General features: G+C 43.9%; 1 protein-coding gene across 1 annotated transcript in view; it reads left to right on the top strand.

The window, feature by feature from the left end:
- Positions 1 to 2,848: 2,848 nt before the first annotated feature.
- The window catches only part of LOC147434172 (uncharacterized), a 51,589-nt gene continuing 35,675 nt past the window's right edge, over positions 2,849 to 18,762 (top strand). Inside the window, exon 1 of the mRNA XM_086490744.1 lies at positions 2,849 to 3,166. Coding sequence (XP_086346870.1) covers positions 3,050 to 3,166 — 117 coding nt within the window. The 5' untranslated portion in view covers positions 2,849 to 3,049. The remainder of the gene's footprint in view (positions 3,167 to 18,762) is intronic.

Raw genomic sequence — 18,762 nt, 5'->3', positions numbered from 1 at the left:
AGGAGTAGTCTTACGAGAAAGATGTATATCTCCTCACATAATCACTCATATTAGCATAGTATAGCTTAGTAATTAGCATGGTAGAGGAGATGAGCATGCATTGAAGCTTGGCTCTTGGTTGGATTTGCATCACAAAGCCAAGAGTTGTTGGTGTAGGCCTCCCTTCTCGCAATCTTGGAGTAGGTGATGAGCTTTCCACTAAAGCTTGAGAAGGAGAGATCAGAGAGAGTCTTCTTGCTTCACACATGAGCTAGTGTGAGTGTGTGTGCAATAATGACTTTGAAAAATCAGCCCCCTAAATCGTGCAAAATGATGATTATTGTAGTAAATGCACGGCCACATCGTGTATACGGGGCATGCACAGGGTGTGCATGCACCCCTAATGTGTCGAGTGGCCAATCGTGGCAAGGTGGGCACGGGCGCCCAATTTGAAGCATGAAAAAAAAAGAAAAACAAGATCTGCTCAATGATGGCGGCCGCCTGTGTGTTCCCCGATGAAGATGAGGAGAGGGCCGTCGCTCTACAGGCCCAACCAGGGCGAGCCCTTGTATCAAAAATTTACCACCAGGACCGGGCGACCTCAACGAGCTTAACTACTCGCCGAATTGATGATGCCGAAAATCCTATCCCTCCCGACATAGGGGTCGCTTCCCGCGGCCCCGACTTCCTCGGCTCTCTATGTCTTCAAGGGGCCATGCCCATGGCCTGCCATGCCTATGGCCTTCCCCCTTCCTTGCAAGAGCTTTTCCACTGCCCAAGCTCGTCCCCAGAGAGAGAGAGAGAGAGAGAGAGAGAGAGAGAGAGAGAGAGAGAGAGAGAGAGAGAGAGAGAGAGACCTCCTTCTCCCCTCTTCCATAGCTCCCTTCTTCCACCTCGCTCTGATACCAATGTGAGAACAGAGGGGACTGGACCATGCTAATCTCCACCCAGCCATGCTCTATATAGGCCCTTGGCCTGCTAAACATAGAGACCCCCTTTGACTGCATGTCCGTCCTGGCCCTTGGACCTGCCTGGTCCTACCCTTGGCATGACACCTTGGCCCTTTGTTGAGATAGATCCATAAGCACATGTCTATATCCTAACCCTTGTTCCCATTTCTTCTCCAATATTAAATGATCATTTTAATATGAGAAAATCATTTGTGTTCGTTAGATATTAGATTTTATGACATCTCGCACTATGCCATAAGTTTTTTTGACGAGTACCTACAATTTTTTGAATAGCATATCTTGAGATTTAGGTTTTGGATTGATAAACGTTAGTTGCATAGGATAGCTCTCTTCATTCCAAAATCGTAGGGTACTTCAAATGACAGTTTTGACATGTTGGAATTAGGGATAGAGTCCATTATCAATTTTGCATCCGCTCTTTGTTTGAAAGATCTGAGACCATAGGATTGGCTGCCCTAATCCTCTTAGTCATTCATATAAGTTTGGTTGCATTTGGATTCTGTTTGGCCATAGAGGTTTGGTTGTTGGTCCGAAACTAGCCTTTGGTGATTTGGAATCACTTGAGTGAGAATAGTAGATTGTAGCTTGCATATATTTTTTTTTCAAAGATTTGACACATCCTTGTTGCCTCCATGTGCTAGTAAGGTGTACTCCATCCCTCGTATTGACAATCAATATGAGGTTCTCGCTAATCCTACAATACGATTAGAACGGGTTGGGAAACCATTTAACACTTTGCTATTTGGCATCCACACCTGTGGCAACAAGTGTTAAATTACTCGCCAAAACATGGGGCAACATAAGAGCCTAGAGTCGGGTTACTTGCTCCAAAACAAGGACAAGGTTTAAAAATCCCATCATGATTTTTCTAGCTACTACTCATCTGTGTGATAGGCCTATGCTTTAATGCTATTTTTTTCTCATTTGGTGTGAGATGTACATCTAGCTAGGTGAGGAGATGGTAGTATAGTTGCTCATGCGGAATGGTGAGCATAAGAGTCTAACAAACAAAGAAGATTGATGCGAGGATAGATTCCTCGCCCTCAAAAGCGTAGTGACCCTTCATTTCTTTTCCTTTTGCACCACATTCATTTCCACCAAAGAATTTGAAGCATTTGGTACACCCCAAGTGAGATTTGACTTCTGGTTTTGCCAAGTTTGAAGCATTAAATCCTCTAATTTATTTTGTCTCTGGGCACTTGAGAAACTTGAAAGTTATATGTTGGATGCAACACAAGGGCAACTCCTCAACTATAATCACTGCTCTTCGTGTGCTCAATTTAGTAATCACTCCCATCTATTTGATGCAACTCAAGGGCAATTCCTCAACTATAATCACTGCTCATTGTGTACTCAATTTAGTAATCACTCCCATTTATTTGATGAGAGGCAACTGACATTTGATAGCTTGGGAAATATATATAGCACTATACATGATAAGGAGCACTATGCTTGCATGGTCTATCTTTTTTGGTGGGCAAGACATTTTGACAAAGCTTCGACAATAATCTAGATAATGCTACCAATGATTATCATTTCATTCTATGGGTTCCTATGCTTGAAATAGACTCTCCCTTTTTATTTTGATTTTGCTTTTTTAGTTTTTAGATGTTGGAAATCAACACATGGAAAACCTTAGTCCAAATTGACTATATTTGACCCCCTTTTCTTAATGACAAAATTTTTCCAAATGAATTTGTAGGATAGGGCATTGATGGAGGGAACCGTTCGGATCGGCAGACCGTAGAAGAAGAAGCTTTGGTACCGGCGTAACCGGCTTGGCACTGACAAAGAGATAATCTCACAGCACACCACGAACATAACTGAAAACTTTAACACTTGAACTTCAATTTCCCATTACATGGATGCCCCTCTCCCTCTTGGCGGCCGCCTCGTTTGAACCCTCCGCGGACGTTCGCCAGCAGCCTATGTTTCAAATGTTCGGTCTCTAATGACAGGCAGGTCGGCAGTGATCAGCGCTGGATGGAGGGTGCGAAAGAGGACGTGCACGTTATTCCTAGACATCAGCGCCTCTAGACTGCACGTACACAGCTCGGTGGCGTCCAAAGCCTTTAGAAAGGATTGGTAGGGAAGGAGAGATGGGTTCCTTCACCAGATTCACTCGCTACATCAAAGACTTTTGGAAGGTTTTCGTTCGAGGTGAAAATGACGATCTGCAACGCCAAACTGTTAGCATGCAGGAAGAGTTGTCCAGGGTCAGTTACTCTTTCTGCCGTTTCTGAGCCTCAGGGTTGGGGGTGTGTTTACATATATACTTCAGTTTATGCTTGCCTGCATAGTATGGAAAGCTTTCTTGGGTCTTTTGCCTGCATTCTTGGTTATTTCATATGATATATACCCCTTCCCCCTTCTGCCTGCCCGGGCAATAGCTGTGAACGTTCTGATGTTACTTGAGTGCTGGCTTGCCGCTAAGGTAACAGGCCTTCTTGTTTGTCCCTCGCCAGATCCATTATGTACACATAACATGACACAAGCCATACTCACGCTTAAACGAGCATAGAGGGCGTACATCAAGCTCACCTTGAAGCCATAGAGCCAAAACGGGCTCACCCCTAGGGTCCCAAGGAGGTGACAAACGTATTTGCATGGAAACATCATTTACATTTTTTGACGATCGAAAACGGACCATACATTCGAAATGAGAGTTTAGGACATGTCTTACCAACTTGCTTGAGACGATGTTTCATGATCCTTAAAAACACCTAGTCATCCTCCTTGAATGAGACATCCTGTCGATGCTTATTAGCATGCCTAGAATAAGACTCTTGAGCCTTGCTAAGCTGAAGCTTAACACTCTCGAGTACTTTCGTATAGGTTTGACTAACACAATTAGCATCATTAAATTTGGAAATGGACCTAGTCAACAAAGATTGAAAAGGTCGACCAAACATTGCCTCATATTGTCAGGTGCAGCGGAAGGGTTTAAGGATTTGGCTCGGTCATAGTACTGTGCACAAACACAAGGTTACTTAACTTCACTTGAAAAGAGAAACTGAACTGAATAGATGAAGGAGAGAGGAAGAGAAAAGAGAGATGACACTGCTTGTCGGGTCCCAATCACCCTCAAGGGTCCCCTTGCTCTATTGCCAGAGCAAGTACTTGCTTTATTACTTGCACAATGCTTACAATGATCCTAGTTGTTGAGATGGTGACAGAAAGGGGTTCCTTTTACTTGGGGACCGTTAGAGATTGCAGCCTTTCAGACTTTCAAGGAAAAGTCGACAATGGGACCAATGTTGCTTTGCCAAACTTGCAAAAGCCCTTTGAGGTTTACTGTGATGCTTGTGGTCGCAGTTTGGGAGGAGTCTTGATGCAGGAGGGCCATGTCATAGCTTACGAGAGCAGAATGTTTTCACGTCCTGAATGGGTTGCACGGATTTATGAGAAAGAGCTATTGGCAGTCGTTCATGCTCTTACTTAGTGGCGACATTTTCTATTTGGAGTTGATTTTACTGTCTTTACTGATCAACAGAGTTTACATTGCTTCCTGTCTCAGAAGCAGGTTTCGGAAAAGCAGATGCGGTGGTCTAATATTGTGTCACAGTTTCATTTCTAGATTGTCCATGTTCAGGGATATAAGAATTTAGTGGCAGACGCGATGTCTAACAAGCCCTTGGTTCTGGCTATTTCTGCGATTCATCACAGAAGCTTCGAGGATATGGTAGATCAATATGCTACAGATCCTGATTTTGCAGACATCTTTAACCAGTTACAGAGTGGGGAGACATTTGGAGGTTATTCCATATGGGATGGTTATTTGATGTGGAAAACAATATTGTGTGTTACACAGCTTGAGGGAAAAGGTTTTGAGAGAGTGCCATTGTCCACCTTTTTCGGGCCACCGTGGCATAAATACCACCATGAAAGGTGTTGAGCGTTACTTCTATTGGCCGAGGCTCAAAAAGGATGTGGACGAGTTTGTTTGTAGTTGCTTAATATGTCAAAAGGTCAAGTTTGACAGGTTTAAAACACTAGGTCTCCTACAGCCTCTACCCATACCCTCCCGTCCCTGGGAAAGCATCACTATGGTTTTTATTTTTGATCTTCCCAAGACTCAGAGTGGGCATGATGGTATTTGGGCGACAAATTTAGTAAGGAGGCTCACTTTATTCCGGTAAAGAAGACAGTTAAGCCCGAGCATTTGGCGAAACTGTTTTATCTCACAAATTTTCCGATTACATAATATGCTTGAGTCCATTGTTTTAGACAGAGATCCCCGATTCACTAGTCTGTTTTGGAGGGCAATCTAGGAGAATATTGACACGTGGTTGTAGTTCTCGTCCTCGTTCCACCCACAAACAGATGGGCAATTTGAGATAGCAAATTTATTGGTTTTAGATTTGTTAAAGTCTTATATTTCGGATCAGAAGACATTCATCGACGGGGAAGGCGCCACTTGAGGTAATCGATGGTGCTAAGAAGGTACCACCGTTTCTAATAACTAAGGATAAGATTTTTGATACTCGAGATTTGGACATTGCTTTTGCCAAGGTGCGCGAGGCTCTTGAGAAGTCTCAAGCACGACATAAGAAGGCATCAAATAAGCATCGACGCGACTTACAGTTGAAGGAAGATGATTGGGTGCTCTACGGTTTGAGAAGGCACGCCTACGGAAAACGGAAGGGAAAGGAGCGACTTTTTACAAAGCTAAGTATGCAATACTATGGCCCTTTCTAGATTCAAGAGAAGATCAATGATGTATCCTTCAGATTGAAGTTGCCAGATACTTGGAAGATTCACAATGCATTTCATGTGAGTCTGTTGAAACCTTTCAAAGGTGAGGTGCCAATGGACAGGGAGCTTGAGGAGCAACCTGAAGTGGAAGAGAGCGAGGAGATTCTTGTTCTAGAACAGATACTGACTCACAAAGAATGGAAAGTGAAAGGTAAAGTGATACGAGATTCTTAGTTAAATTCAAGAACTATTCGGCATTGGATGCGAAGTGGATGGAGAAAGAGGACCTAGCAAATACTCCTCAGATATTGGAACGTTACCTTGAGGCTTTCGGTCTAGCTTCGACTACTCCAAGAGATCTCGGAGATTAGCGGGTTGAATCTGGTGCAGACGTCATAGTAACAGGGAATGGCCATTTTTCAGGTCCCCGTTTCCCGTTCCCATCCCAATTTCCCGTTCCGAATCCTCGTTCTGTGTTTCAACTGTGAGTATCCAAACAAGGAATGGCATTTCATGCATGTTGCCGTTCCCCGTTCCCCATTCCGATTTCCCGTTCCTGGTAATTATGGCAGACGGGACTACACAAGTGAAGTGCTAGAGGGGGCTGGCGAGAGGCTATAAGAGGGCCTTTAGACCCAACAACCTCCCACTTAAAGGCCCGATGTGGTACCTTTAAGTAACTCCCACTAAGTGTAAGCAATGCTGATGTTGTGTCTTAGCAAGACACTTAGTGAGAACATCTGCAGGGTTATCCTGTGTCTTGACCTTTGTCAGTGTGACAAGACCATCATCCAATACCTGTCGTATAAAATGGTACCGCACATCAATGTGTTTGGTACGAGCATGGAACATGGCATTCTTAGCCAGGCATACAACACTTTGACTATCACAACCAAGCACTGGAGCATATGCAGGAAGACCAAAGTCTCTGACCAACGTGCCAAGCCAAATAGCTTCCTTAGAAGCCTCTATGGCTGAAATATATTCAGCCTCTGTAGTGCGTAGTGCCACAATCTTCTGTAACCTTGAACACCATGAAATAGCACCTCCAGCAAGTGTGAATATATACCCACTGGTAGACTTTCTAGTGTCAAGATCACCTGCCGTGTCCGAATCACAGAATCCCCGCAATGATAGTGTACCCTTGCCATAACATATACATGTGTCCAGTGTACCTTTTAAGTACCTGAATATGCTCTTCACTGCCTCCCAATGTGGTTTTCCAGGATTAGACATGAACCTGCTAACAACTCCCACTGCATAAGCAATGTCTGGTGGTGTAGCAACCATGGCATACATCAATAAACCACAAGCTGAAGCATAAGCAATACCTTTCATAGCATGAGCAGCTGTATTATCTTTTGGGCAATCTAGCTTGCTAAGCTTTGTGTGCGTAGGTAAGGGCACACCAAGAGGCTTAGCATCAGCCATATTAAATCTCTGAAGTACTTTCTTGATGTACTTGTCTTGAGAAAAGAATAAAAGATGCTTCTTTCTATCCCTCCTAATACGCATACCCAAAAAATGTTCAGCTACACCCAAATCTTTCATTGAGAAAGCTGAATTCAACTCCTTTTTCAAAGCATTCAAAGTCTCCTTATGCTTGCCAGCAGTCAACATGTCATCCACATATAGGACTAGCACAATAAGACTACCATCAGGAGCCTTTCTAGTGTAAAGACAGTGATCTGCTTGACTGCGTTTGAAACCATGATTGAGCATAAAAGTTTCAAACTTTTTGTACCACTGTCTAGGAGCTTGTTTCAGCCCATACAAGCTGCGTTTTAGTTTGCATACCAAATGCTCTTTCCCTGGAATGACAAAGCCCTCAGGCTGCAACATATACAGCTCCTCATCCAAGTCATCATGTAAGAAAGCAGTGATCACATCCATTTGATCAAGCTCCAAATCCAAGATAGCACATAGAGCAAACAACACACGGAGAGTAGACATCTTCACTACAGGTGAGAAGATTTCCTGGAAGTCAATGCCTTCCTTCTGTGCATAACCCTTGGCAACTAAACGCGCTTTGTATTTGGGTTTGTCATCAACACATTTGATCTTATAAACCCACTTGTTAGGAATAGCTTTCCTACCTTTGGGCAAATGCACAAGCTTCCATGTCTTATTTGCATATAGTGATTGCATCTCAGATTTCATACCAAGCTCCCACTTACTTTTGTCGTCACAAGACTCGGCCTCTTTGTATGTAAGGGGCTCTCCCTCATTAGTCAACAAAACACAATCCAAAGATGGCTGAAACCTCTCTGGTTGACGTCTCTGACGTGTAGATCTTCTCACCCAATGATCTACATTTGCAGGTAAAGGGTCTACATCCTCAGGAATGATTCTGTTATCATTTAGTGGCTGATTTTCAGCATTTATACCCTGCTGTAAATCATTTTCAGCCTGCTGGTCGTTGTGTTCTACCCCATTTTGTGCATCTATTTGTTGTCCATTCTCTTCTGGCTGTTGCACAAATGATTGCTGCTCATTTTCAGCATCAATAGGCACCATATTTTCAGCCAAGGAAGGCTTTATGGCTGGCTGGTCATTATGAAATTTGACCCTCTTTTTATCATGGTCTACATGTGTAGCATTTTGGAGCAATTTAGCCTCATTAAATACTACATCTCGGTTGCGTACAACCTTCCTGTAATCAGGTAGCCATACTCTGTAACCCATCTCACCCCCATCTCCATAACCCATGAAGATGCCTCTGATGGATTTCATGTCTAGCTTAGTCCTCTGATCTACAGGCACATGTACAAATGCCTGGCAGCCAAAAACACGCAAATGGTCATATGAAGCAGGTTTGCCAGGCCAAACCTCTTCGGGGATGCCATTGTCCAAAGCACGATTTGGAGAACGGTTGCATACATGAACTGCAGTTTTCAAAGCCTCTCCCCAAAATTCTTGCGGAAGATTAGCTGTGGACAACATGCAACGTATCCTCTCACAAATTGTGCGGTTATATCTCTCAGCCACGCCATTAGATGATGGATTATAAGGGGCTGTTAACTCCCTTTTAATACCATGCATCTCACAAAAACCATTAAATTCACGTGATACATACTCTCCCCCATTATCTGTTCTTATGGCCTTTAACTTGAGACCCTTTTGTGTGGTCACAAAAGCATGAAATCTTTTAAAAGCGTCAAAAACATCACTCTTGTTTTGAAGTATATATACCCAAGTCTTTCTACTAAATCATCAATGAAAGATACAAAATAGCGTGCACCACCATGTGAGCTCACAGGCATAGTGCAAACATCTGAATGTACTAAATCAAGAGCATGCAACTTTTTAGAGACACTAGACGAATAAGAGAACTTCACTTGTTTACCATAGATACAATCTTTACAAAATTCAAGGCAAGGACCTTTTACATCAAATCTCCCAAGAGAGGAGAGAACCTGTAGTCCTTTCTCACTCATATGGCCAAGTCTCTTATGCCAAAGTTCCATTGGACAATGAACTTCAGCCATAGCAACAAACTTGCCAGGTAAGGCCTTGCAATGTAAATAGTATAAAGTTCCCCCTTTGTTGCCCTTCACAATCAACATAGAACCCTTTTGTATTTTTCAAGAGCCACCACCAAAAGTAGTGAAGTAGCCCTTTACATCCAGCTGCCCAACTGATAGCAGACTCTTCTTAATTCTAGGCATATACCTAACATCATGCAAAACAAGTTCTTGACCATTTTCCAAAGCCAAGTGAATGGTGCCAACACCCTCAATGTCACATGCATAGTTATCACCCAAGTAAACTTTACCCAGGTTACTTGCAGTGTATGTGGCAAAAGACTCCAAAGGAGTTCATGAAATGAGGCACCACTGTCTACTACAAGACTGGGACAGCCCATCATGTGTTGAAAGCAAAGCGTCAATAAGATCTGGCTTCGTGATATACATATCACTTGCCATAGCCACAACATCATCAAAGACACTCGAAGCTACGACAAGTGCTTCGTCCACATCAACAATTTCCTCTATGACCACACTAGAGGCCACATTGGCCTTGTCAACATCCTTGGAAGAAGAGGAGGTGTCATCATCACCTTTAGCATCTTTTGCATCCTTCTTCTTACCCTACTGCTGTTTCTTCCTCTGAAGCTCTTGCTTGTAAAATCTGCAATCAGGCTTTTTATGCCCTTTGCGTCCACATTGATAGCAAGTTATATCTTGATTTTCCCTTGCTCTTACTTCTACTCTTGCCCTGGTTAGCTACATTGTTCCTTTTCTCTGACCTGCCCCTTACATGATAAGCTGTGCCACTGCCTTCACCACTGGCTTTCCTCCTAATCTCCTCATTGAGAATGGAGCCTCTTACACCATCATAGGTTAAAGCAGCATTGTTTGACAATGACACAACAAGCGCTTCCCAACTGTCGGGCAAAGTCATCAAAAGAAAGATAGCTTTCAACTTGTCATCAAATGGTTGCAGCCCTGAATCCTGAAGTTGACTCAAAACACCTGTAAACGCATTCAAATGCTCAGATGCAGGCTTTGCCTCATCCAATTCCATGTTTACAATTTTCCGCATGAGATGAACTTGATTCACAGGAGTTTTATTCTCATACGTACTAGTCAACTTCTGCCAAATAGCATGTGCAGTGTCAAGACGCTTAATATCAATAAGCACATCATTTGACACAACCATTTTGATATAAGCAATAGCCTTTTTGTTCAGCTTTGCCCAATCTGCATCTGACAAGTTTTCAAGTTTTGCCGCGAGCAATGCATCTTCACAATCTTTAAGGAATAGAATGCCTTGCATTCTTTCCTTCCGCAAATCAAAGCCAGTGCCATCAAATTTTTTGATTTCCATCAAAGACTTTGACTCACTGCTACTTGTAGATGCATTGGAAGCCATTTCGATGCAAAATAGACCAAAAATTTACTGCTGTAATTTTATAACAGCATGCTGCAAGTTGCAATTTTAGCCTCTTATAGGCTCAGAGAACTATAGAAGTGCAAGGAAAGTAACATTGGGTTACAAACACTTTATCCAAAGTGTACAGCAGTAAAAGAGATAAATTTCAGTAGTAAATACTGAAATTTCAGCATACACATGAAGCATACATCCTGTGCATGAATACTCCCACTTCAGCAGTAAAACCAAAGTGCATTTGCAACAACCTCAAACCTGCAACTGAGATAAAAGCTGCTGCAAAATGTATTTTTAGCAATACATAGACTCAATGGGAAGCATCCACAAATAAATACATGTGTTTATTGTGACATAAACCTCCTGTATATGTGAGAGAGGTTTCAAACTCTGCTCAATTGTACCACAAATTGCAATACATGACACAAAATGTCCAGAATTGCATCACATTTGCAAAAGCCCCAAAAGTTACTGCACAATTTGCTGAAATTTCTGAAAAATCAGCAAAAGCCCTCAATTTCTCAACTCGAATCCCCGAGAATTTCTCTTGTAATTACACCTGTAGGCGTAGACTTGAATAATCTTGCACTAATGTGCAAAACCCCCAAGTTTAAAGTGACAATTTGCTGAAATTTACTAAAATTTCAGCAAATAGGGCAAAATCCCCAATTCTCCGGGTGGATTGGTGTTACCCAAAGTGTCCCAAATGTACCTGTAACACTTGTGCTTGCTGTAATTAACAGAAAAAACCTGTTTTTGAAGAGAAACAGTCCGAAATGACCTGTTTTCAACATATAAGCACTTGTGGGTTGAGGTATCGTCTTCCCTGAGTCCGGGGAGGAGAGAGAAAACACCTGCGCTTGCTGTTTTTAGAGAGAGAAAACTGCACAGGAGAGAGAAAATGAAGATTTCTCGCGAGGGTGTGCGCGCGGAAGTAGGGAACTTGGCTCTGATACCAGTTTGAAGTGCTAGAGGGGGCTGACGATGGGTGTAGCAGACCACACGAGCAGAGAGAGAGAGAGAGTGCGAGCGCTGTTGCAGAGAGAGAGGGAGAGAGAGCGTACGATTTCAATTGTGTTTCTTGGGCCCACAACTAAAAGCCCTATGTTTTATTATTGAGGGTACAAACTTGTGACCATTTAAATGGCCTTTGGGTGTGTACACACCCAAGTATAAAAGAATGAATAAATGAGTAAGAGAGGCTATAAGAGGGCCTTTAGACCCAACAACAAGAGGGAGTTACTTCGCTCTTTTGTCATAGATTACCTAGATGGAATAAAGTCATTGGTTTTCCTTTGGATTTCAGGAATATTGATAGGGTTGATAGCATTTTGCTGTATGACTTTATGAAAGCAGTACTTCGAACAGAAATGAATCTGTTACTTGTGCTCTTTCATATGAGTAGTGTTTGAGTGCATGTTTGAAAGACAAAATGACTGCAAAATTTTGGTCTTGTTTTTTGGAGAGATGAGATGGACATGATAGTAACAAGATTTAGTCAATCGAGATATCTGTGAGAGATCAGTGAAAGATCTAGATGTGATTGCTAAATACATTGCCGTAGATCATGATTCTCATCCAAGATCTTGGCGGAAGTAGTGATGTGAATGTGATTTGAATGTTCGGTGACTGTCGTCTTTCTCCAAGTGTTGGATATGTGTTGTCTAGTGTGTCAATTACTATCTACTGAATTGCTTTCTGGCTTATGTCGGTTTTGCAGGTGTGGTCGAGGTGATAACAATTCTTTCAAGACGGGGGTATGTCAGAGTAGGACGTAGCATGTCCGCTAGGACACACCCTAGAGAAACTGACTAGACTCATAAGTATAAGAGATTTCAACTTATGGGGTCTCGTCTCGGGGAGTTCACTAAAGTACATGTAACATAGCATGTGAGTTCAACTGTAACGTGCAGCGGAATGAATGTTTGAACTTTGCTCAAGATGAGTGCTCCGAACTGTGCTCAAGGTTCCTTTTGTTCTTATGGAAGGGAGAGCCTTCCGTTCTTAATGAGAGAGTGCAATGATCACTAACAAAGTGAATGGACACTGTGCGTGAAAGTGTATGAGATTGAGAGATAGAGAGAGAAGAGAATATGACACCAGAGATGTTGTCAAACCCTCCTCCGAAGGCCCCACTCTCTATGGCCAGAGCGGTCTACTTATGATTGCACAAATCTCTACAATGCTTTGGACTTGCCGGCGATGTCGATGACGATGAGGACGACAACGAGACGGGTTGAAAACTGAAAACGCTAAGGGTTGAAATCTGCAAATCTTCTATTTGCTGAATTCGGACTCTATGTTGGTGACGATGTCGATGACGACGATGCGACGACGACGCGCTGAAAACGCAGATACTGAAATCTGTGTTTTCCGGGCTGAAACTGTAAACCTTGTGGAAATTGACCGTGCGGCGAGGATCTACTGCAGGAAGGTGAGATCTGTGAGGTTCGGGACTTGTTCTGCAATGTCTAAGGGCTGAAAACTGAAAACGCTTGATGCTTCTTGGTGTTCCGTCGCGGTGAATCTGCAAAACGTCGGGGCTGATCTGCAAACCAAAAACGCTAGGGCTGAAATTTGTCCTGCGGTCGCCGGTGGTTCTGCAAATGCAAAACGCTAGGCTGATCTGCTGTGTTGTGATGACGCCGGGGCTGATCTGCTGTGCACAAAACGCCAAGGTTGATGTGATGCAAAAACGCTAGGTCTTCTGTGGAGAAAACGCCAGAGTAGTTGCGGGGGTTGGTCTTGTTGAGAAGTTGCCTGTTGAGCAAGGTGCTCTTGCTGCCTCTTCTGCCAGAAAGTGTTAACTCTGGTTTGCTTATATATTAACTTAGCAAAATTGCCCTACCTACTTTCCAACAAAAGTCACTCAAAAATAATAAGTGAAAAATGTCAAAAATAGGAAAAATAGGCTAAATGCACTGGAAAATTCCCCTGAAGGATTTTGATGGGAATGCTTATGATCATGCTGTGTGCAACAAGAGGATATGCATCTACACTAAGTGTCTGGACATGCACGGTCTGCGAACAGACTCACAAAAGTGCCAGATCACTTCTAAATCTAGACTGACTAGACTGACTGAACCCTCGTCGTGCTGTAGCTTGTCCACGGACACATAGGGTTGGATGTGTCATGTGACATCCCCTCCTTTTCAAAGTGAGGTATTGGTACCGAACTGTATGGCGTCGAGGGAGATCGCCAATAGCATCCGGAATCCTGGAAGGGACTCTTCGCCGGCCCACTCTAATGTGTGGGTCGTGCGGTACTTGAACTTCATAAAGGTCTGCAACGCTTGCTTCTATGGGCCGCGCCGAAAGCAATACAAAGTCTTCTGAGCCTCCTTCCTTGCTTTAACTGTGTCTAGAGTCATGCTTCTTCCTTCTTCAAGAATCTCCATGGTTGAAAATTCCTGAAACCACTTCCAACACAAAAACATGAACATACCTATTCCATGTAAAGTGATTGGAAAAAATCTTGTCTTTCTCAAAGACTGTGCATGCAATGTAGATGAACAATTAGACGGAGTGCCAAACCGTTCACTACACACACGCAAACAATGAGATCGAATCTTTCTCTTATGATCTAGAGCAATTAACTGTGGCAATTCACAACGGAAATGCCCATGCTTGGTGCTCATACTTTCATGAACTCTTTCTACAAATGTGTCATGCCAAGGAAGAGACATGGAATGTGACTTCCTTGAATGCATACTTTTCAGCTTTTCATGAAAAATCCGCATACATTCGTGCTCATTCATGAGTGAAATGTGCTCAACGTACAATATGTCATGCCGAGGAAAAGGGATCACATAAAGACGCTGACTAAAATACAGGAAATGATCACGAATGAAACACTCGAACAATGCGTGCGTATTAATCATGCGAACACATAATACTTCCTATAAGGGTTCTTTGGACCTAAGCTCGAGAGCCAAGATCGGTTGGTCCTGAAGGGGTGCTTTGGACCTAGGCTCGAGAGCCAAGATCGATCCTTCGTGATTGATCGAATCTGCAACGAGGTTAGCTTTGCTAGAAAAAGCATCAACTAACATATCATCCTTCTTGTGAACAATCACATCATCTTCATGCAACTCATCATGCTTGTGAGAAATCACATCTTGATCATGCAAATCATCATGCTTGTCATTGTCATCCATATCATCATGCAAATCATTGGCATTCAATTCATCATGCAAATCATCATGCAAATCCTGTGTATCATGCTTTAGAGAAGACGAGACCGAGAGAGTCTCCTTCTCCTGATTCTGTTCAAACTGTGCTTGCACAATAGAAAAGAGTCGCAAGAACTCTTTCATGTGTTGGTAGCTCTTTTCTTGTTTTGCTTTGTTCTCGCGGTCATATTCTGCTTGTCTTTCGTTGTTCTCGTGATCCAATTTGGCTTGATTTTCTGTGGCTTCCAAGTCGTACTTACGCTCTATGGCTGCCATGCTTTCTTCATATTCACGATCTATGGCTGCCATTTCTTCTTTGTAGGCCTTTCTTTCTGCTTCTCTTTCTTCGCGTTCTAACTTTCTTTCCATAAACAACAACTTCAACGTCTCCATAGGAGATAGTGCAATCCTTGGCGTAGATGGGGAAGGGGGAGGGTCGGAAAAACCTCCTGGTGGGGAAAATTCTTCTTCGCCTCTCTCATGCTCATCACCTCCAAGCGAAGTATCCATTCCGCTTCGAGTGATGACCATCCACTGAAGTCGTGGGTTCTTGTTGTCTTGGGTTCTTAAGTTCATGAGGAACTTGGGTTCTTGGGGGTCTGGAGTTCTTGAGGTTCTTGAGGGTCTTGAAGGTCTTGAGGTTCTTGCGGTTCTTCTTTCGCTTGCAATCTGTGTTAGAGAAGGATCTTCTCTTCACCCGAGTACCCCTTGGCGGCCTTGCGTTCACACCAAGGTTGCTTTTTCCCACCTCACGTCGATTGGCCGGCCGCTAAGTGCACGGTCCGCTCTCAATGAGTGGAATGAGGCACAAGGGGAGGTTGGACAAGCTCTTCTTTCCTGGGATTCCAGTCACTCTTCAAAAACACGAATAGGAATCGACACGCCCAAGCGAACTTGGGTTCGTGCGACCGCAACAAGCAAAAAAAATTCTTGTGATTCTTGTGGTTCTTTCCTTGAGTGATACAAAACACTACCAAAGCTTTGATACCAATGTAAGGTGCAACGGAATGAATGTTTGAACTTTGCTCAAGATGAGTGCTCCGAACTGTGCTCAAGGTTCCTTTTGTTCTTATGGAAGGGAGAGCCTTCCGTTCTTAATGAGAGAGTGCAATGATCACTAACAAAGTGAATGGACATTGTGCGTGAAAGTGTATGAGAGTGAGAGATAGAGAGAGAAGAGAATACGACACCAGAGATGTTGTCAAACCCTCCTCCGAAGGCCCCACTCTCTATGGCGAGAGCGGTCTACTTATGATTGCACAAATCTCTACAATGCTTTGGACTTGCCGACGATGTCGACGACGACGAGACGGGTTGAAAACTGAAAACGCTAAGGGTTGAAATCTACAAATCTTCTATCTGCTGAATTCTGACTCTATGTCGGTGACGATGTGGATGACGACGATGCGACGACGACGCGTTGAAAACGCAGATGCTGAAATCTGCGTTTTCCGGGCTGAAACTGTAAACCTTGCGGAAACTGACCGTGCGGCGAGGATCTACTGCGGGAAGGTGAGATCTGCGTGGTCCGGGACTTGTTCTGCAATGTCTAAGGGCTGAAAACTGAAAACGCTGATGCTTCTTGGTGTTCCATCGCAGTGAATCTGCAAAACGCCGGGGCTGATCTGCAAACCAAAAACTCCAGGGCTGAAATTTGTCCTGCGGTCGTCGGTGGTTCTGTAAATGCAAAACGCTAGGCTGATCTGCTGTGTCGTGATGACGCCGGGGCTGATCTGCTGTGCACAAAACGCCAAGGCTGATCTGATGCAAAAAACGCTAGGTCTTCTGTGAAGAAAACGCCAAAGTAGTCGCGGGGGTTGGTCTTGTTGAGAAGTTGCCTGTTGAGCAAGGTGCTCCTGCTGCCTCTTCTGCCAGAAAGCGCTAACTTTGGTTTGCTTATATATTCTTAGCAAAATTGCCCTATCTACTTTCCAACAAAAGTCACTTGAAAATAATAAGTGAAAAATGTCAAAAATAGGGAAAATAGGCTAAATGCATTGGAAAATTCCCCTGAAGGATTCTGATGGGAATGCTTATGATCATGCTGTGTGCAACCAGAGGATATGCATCTACACTAAGTGTCCGGACATGCACGGTCTGCGAACAGACTCACAAAAGTGCCAGATCACTTCTAAATCTAGACTGACTGGACTGACTGAAGCCTTGTCGTGCTGTAGCTTGTCCACGGACACATAGGGTTGGATGTGTCACGTGACATCAACGGAAGGGATTTTATATTCTTGTAAAGTTATAGAAATATGTGTCCATAAGGCCTATAAGGGGTACTTTTAATCCATTTTGGTGAACGCACGTGATATAGGATAATTTACGTAGTGAATGCCCCAGGGGTCCTGTTCGATGGGGCCCAGGGGGACACTAACCATTAAAATAAAGCAAGGAGTAAATCACCTGGACTTGCTGACGTGGCATCATGGTACGGACCCCCATAAGTTGTGGAAGCAGGCTGACGTGGCATAGCGTATGGGATCCCGCGATTTGCAGTGCATTTCACGGAAGGCAGTGCTGGTTGCTTTTGGGGGCCAGTTGCTTTTGAAAACGGGAAGCTTTTCATGTACTGCTTTTAGAAGGCCAAGTGGCTTTATAAGAAGTGCCAGGGCCTCATTCTCCCTCAAATTGGCTTGGGAGCACTGAGCAAAGAGAGGATCCTTGGACATTGTACTTTGCCAAGAACTAATATAAAAAGGAATACCGAAAGGGGTGCCAGACTTTGGGGCCAATATGTCTTGGCACGAAACTATGCCCGGCCGTGTCGTCTCTCTCAGTTATGATTAAGTTTATTAAGTGGTTTTCAGTCACTCACGTGTGTCGTGCCAGATTCTAGACTTGGGGTGTCCAAGTCTGTTAGAGAGATACTAGTCTGTTAGAGAGATACTGATGGATACTGCTCTAGATGCTTGGTGCTGATGCTTATGCCGAGTGCTATGGGTGCTGCCGGTGATGGGTGCTTGGTATTGATGGTACTTGATATTGATGATGCTTGGGTACTGCGAGGCCAAGGGCTGAATGCTGAAACGCTAGGGGCCCTTTACTTGAATTTGCAATCTGCTGGCGATCATGGCTGAAATCTGCAATGCTGAAAACGCTGATGATGGCGGGCTGAATATGCTTTGGATGAGGTGCTGAAATGCTGAGGATCATGGGCTGAAAAACGCTGGCTGAGGTGCTGGGGGAGTTGCAGATAATGGGTCTGGTACAGTAGGTTACTGATTCGTGCTGAGATAGGCGCCCCAAATGTCACTTATATAAAACACTAATGCTGGGTTGAGCAGCCACAAATCCAGCCCCATGACCATGGGAAAATAATGCAAGCAGTCACTTAGTTAACTAAAGGGGTTGTTCCTATGCCTATATGCCGATTGACTGTACTGTGCAAGAGAGGGTATCCAACTATGATCTGCTTGAACATGCACGTCCTTCTAGAGACCGACAAAGTGCTAGGCTAGATCCTAAGCTAAACTACGACTGGCCCTACCTAGACTGTAGCAGTGCGCGCACGTGACATCTGTCAAAGGTGCAGCGGAAAGAAGGTGAATCGGATGAGAGACTCGTTTGCAATCGCGATCAAGACACCTCTCTGTGACGGGCAGCTCCTCGCCATCGAGGTACTAGCGTGTACCGCCCATCAAACGGGCATTGCAAGTGTTTAGCAACACTGTGTAGGTGTGTAGGCCATTGGGAAGAGGGAACACTAGAGGTTGAGTGAGATCAAAGTGCAGAAACGCCAGCAAGTGGAGATCGATGTGCCTGCAGAAAAATGCTAGAGAGAGGGTGAACAACAAACTGGAAACGCTAGAGAGAGAAAATGCTAGGGAGACAAAACTCTTACGATGAATCTCTCTTTGAAAGTGACCGCGTTGACGTGGCTCTCTACATGAGGCCAATATTAGTGCTCAGGGAGCGTGGGATGCTAATTTTGCAAGCTTATGCACATACATTTCTCTTTAGAATAGCCCACATCAACACGGGGTGCTGCAAGCAAGAAATTTAGTACTTTGACGGAGGCGTGGTTCGTCCTCGTCGCATGGCTGAGCCGA

The sequence above is a fragment of the Adiantum capillus-veneris genome, chromosome 19 (assembly GCF_014529385.1).
Source record: "Adiantum capillus-veneris isolate H3 chromosome 19, ASM1452938v2, whole genome shotgun sequence".
NCBI classification, from domain to species: domain Eukaryota; kingdom Viridiplantae; phylum Streptophyta; class Polypodiopsida; order Polypodiales; family Pteridaceae; genus Adiantum; species Adiantum capillus-veneris.
Note: the sequence above shows the minus strand (reverse complement) of the source record. Positions and strands in the feature narration are given on the sequence as shown.